General features: G+C 36.8%; 1 protein-coding gene across 1 annotated transcript; it reads right to left on the reverse strand.

Moving 5' to 3' along the window:
• Nucleotides 1-429: 429 nt before the first annotated feature.
• Nucleotides 430-1,368, reverse strand: LOC127228072 (olfactory receptor 52P1). Its single transcript, XM_051192509.1, has one exon. It carries the CDS (start codon nucleotides 1,366-1,368, stop codon nucleotides 430-432), a length of 939 nt encoding a protein of 312 aa, XP_051048466.1.
• Nucleotides 1,369-2,985: the final 1,617 nt, after the last annotated feature.

Below are 2,985 nucleotides of genomic sequence, written 5' to 3' on the forward strand. Positions count from 1 at the left end.
AGACAGAAAGAAATACATAAGAAGATAGATGACAATGGATAAATGTGTTTATATTAAACCAGAATTATAGCTGGGCTTGGTGTAACACACCTTGAATCCCAGCACTTGAGAAGCAGAGGCAAATGGATCCCGGCATGTTGAAGGCCAGGCCTGTTACATAGCAAGTCCCTGTCTCAAAATAGAAAGAGAGAGAGAGAGAGAGAACAGAACTGTGAAATTTGAAGATCCTCATTGAAATGTTTAATAATTTTTTCAGCAGTTTTCCTAAAATTAATTATTGAAGATAAATACAGAAATATGATATAATATAGTAATATATTATCTTCTATTGAATAACATTTTCACGACAGAGTGGCAACTAAGGCTAATGCAGTTTTACCATGAAAAATGCGTTCTCCTAACAAAAGTTGTTTCAATATGTTTTAGTGTTCAAAATCTTCTTAAAAAGAAAAGACCCAACACTCGGTCACGAATCTGTTTGGTCTTGACACCATACACCAAGGGATTGACTGTGGGGGACACCAGCAGGTACAGGATTGCAAAGATTATATGGACACTTGGAGGCACATTCTTGCCAAAACGATGAGTTAAGAAGCTAAACAATGCAGGTGTGTAGAAAGCAAGAATGGTGCAGATGTGGGCAGCACAAGTGCCCAAGGCTTTAGAACGAGCTCTCTGGGAAGAGAGCCGAAACACTGCCTGGAGAATTTTTATATAGGATGTGGCTATAAGCATGAGGTCAAATACTGCTACCGAAAAGGCTACTAAGATTCCATATATTCTGCTCACATAAGTGTTAGCATTAGCCACCTTTACCACAGCCATGTGCTCACAGTAGGCATGATGGATAACATATTTGGTATAGTAGAGAAGTGTTTTAATGAAAAGGGGACATGGCATAATCATAAGTATAGCTCGACTTAAGCCAACTAGACCTGTTTTAATCACCATGGATGTTGTTAGAATTGATGCATAATGGAGTGGGATGCAAATGGCCACAAAGCGATCAAAAGCCATAGCCACTAGGATGGCTGACTCCATGATGCAAAGTGTGTGGATAAAAAACATTTGTGTTAGACAGGCATCAAAGTCAATCCGATGTGCATCAAACCAGAAGATTCCAAGCATCTTCAGAGCTGCAGAGCAGGTAAGACATATGTCATTCATTGCCAGCATGCAATGGAAGCAATACATAGGCTGGTGGAGACTTGGCTCTAGCTTGACAGTAGTTATGATTATGCTGTTCCCCAGCAAGGTCAGGACAAACAGGAGACAGACAGGGATGCCAATCCAGAAGTGAAAGTTTTCCAACCCAGGAATACCAACCAGGAAGAAAGATGCAATGAAATGTGTAGCATTACCTTTCATGTTAAACCTAGGGATGCTGCACATTAATATTACAGTAACCAAAAAAAAAAAATGCCCAGAAAGTAGGATTGTTAGGTGAATTTTAAATGTCTTTATTGGGTAACGGAGAGTCACAATATAAAACCCACCTTTAAAGGTCTGACTGTTTTCCAAAACTTTGTAAATCCTCAGGAAAATTCTTTTCAACCTTTAGTGGCACTGCCTCTACATTCAGAGGCACAGGATCTGCGTTTGCAAAGGAAAATATTATATTCACTTAGAGTTTTCTTATTTTAACACAAGATTAAATCCTACCATAAGTATTTCAATTGCTGTTACATGGACAGTTAATAGAATAACCATAGCATGAATATATACAAACACAACAACAATCAGAAGACATTCCAAGAAATTACATCATAGGATACTGTTATCCTTAGGAGGCCTAGCTAGATTGTGGGAATTCAAAGGGAGCTAATTAGGATGAAGTAAATCCAATCATAGAAATTAAGTGCTTCATAATTTATCAAAGGTGAATTTATATGTACTTTAGGTTGACAAAAGTGAACACTATACACATTTAAATATCTTTTACTTCATTTTCCACTTCAGAGCTAGATGATGCTTTATTCATGAACAGAAGCTGGTGTTTTGATGAAAAAAATGAAGAAAGAAACAACAAAAATTAGATTGGTTGTTTCAAAGTTGTTTTTCTTATAAGGTACAGAAAAATCAATAAAGAAGTTACACATTAATTGTCATTAGGTCATCACAGGCTGCCTTTATATAATGTCTAATGCCAATTGCACATCTTACTTGGAAATTTTGACAGTTATTTTGATACTTACTTTTTTATTTTTATTGATTTACTTATTTTTTTGGTTTTTTGAGACAGGGTTTCTCTGTGTTGCCCTCATTCTGTAGACCAGGCTAGCCTTGAACTCATAGAGATCCACCTGCCTCTGCCTCCCAAGGCACATTAAACACATGCTCCACCACTGCCCAGCTTATTTAGTTCTTTTTTGAAAGCAATTCCTATATGTACTTTATTCTGTGTAGGGTTCACACATGTGGGGTCAGAAGACAATATTTAGCAGTCATTCCTATGTATGCCCTGGAGACTGCTTTAGAATTAGGTGCATTTCTCCACTGAGTTATCTAAACAGCACTTATTTACTGCTATCCACCTAGTTTTGTGTACATTTTGAAGACTTGGAATTTTATCATGATTGACACTATGGAGATTTTCAGTCAGGGTTCAGAGTACAGAGAGATCATAATTTCGAACAGTGACCTACAAATATTTTTCCTCAACAATATTGACTCTATATGAAGATCTCACAATGGACAAGTTACCATAAAAATATAAAATGAAGAAAGAATCATTAATTTTTGTTTGTAACAACTTTAGTTGATAGTGATGATGATGATGATAATAATAACAATAATATATAATCCAGTTTCCTTGCTGAGCCACAGGCCCTTGCTCCAGCTCTGGCATTTATCTTTTCTGGTGACAGTGGGAATCAAGACTCAGAAATTTGGAGTTTTGCTTTCAGCAAAAAAGACTATCTGTTCAGGACTCTACTGGCTGTATTCTGAAGTTTCTAATGACTATCCGTCATTCTTAGAGTCTAG

This window comes from Phodopus roborovskii, unplaced genomic scaffold, assembly GCF_943737965.1.
Source record: "Phodopus roborovskii unplaced genomic scaffold, PHOROB, whole genome shotgun sequence".
NCBI classification, from domain to species: Eukaryota; Metazoa; Chordata; class Mammalia; order Rodentia; family Cricetidae; genus Phodopus; species Phodopus roborovskii.

Bases quoted from the DNA above. Each gene is read 5' to 3' on its own strand.
- LOC127228072 (XM_051192509.1), bottom strand. From the start codon at position 1,368: ATGAAAGGTAATGCTACACATTTCATTGCATCTTTCTTCCTGGTTGGT.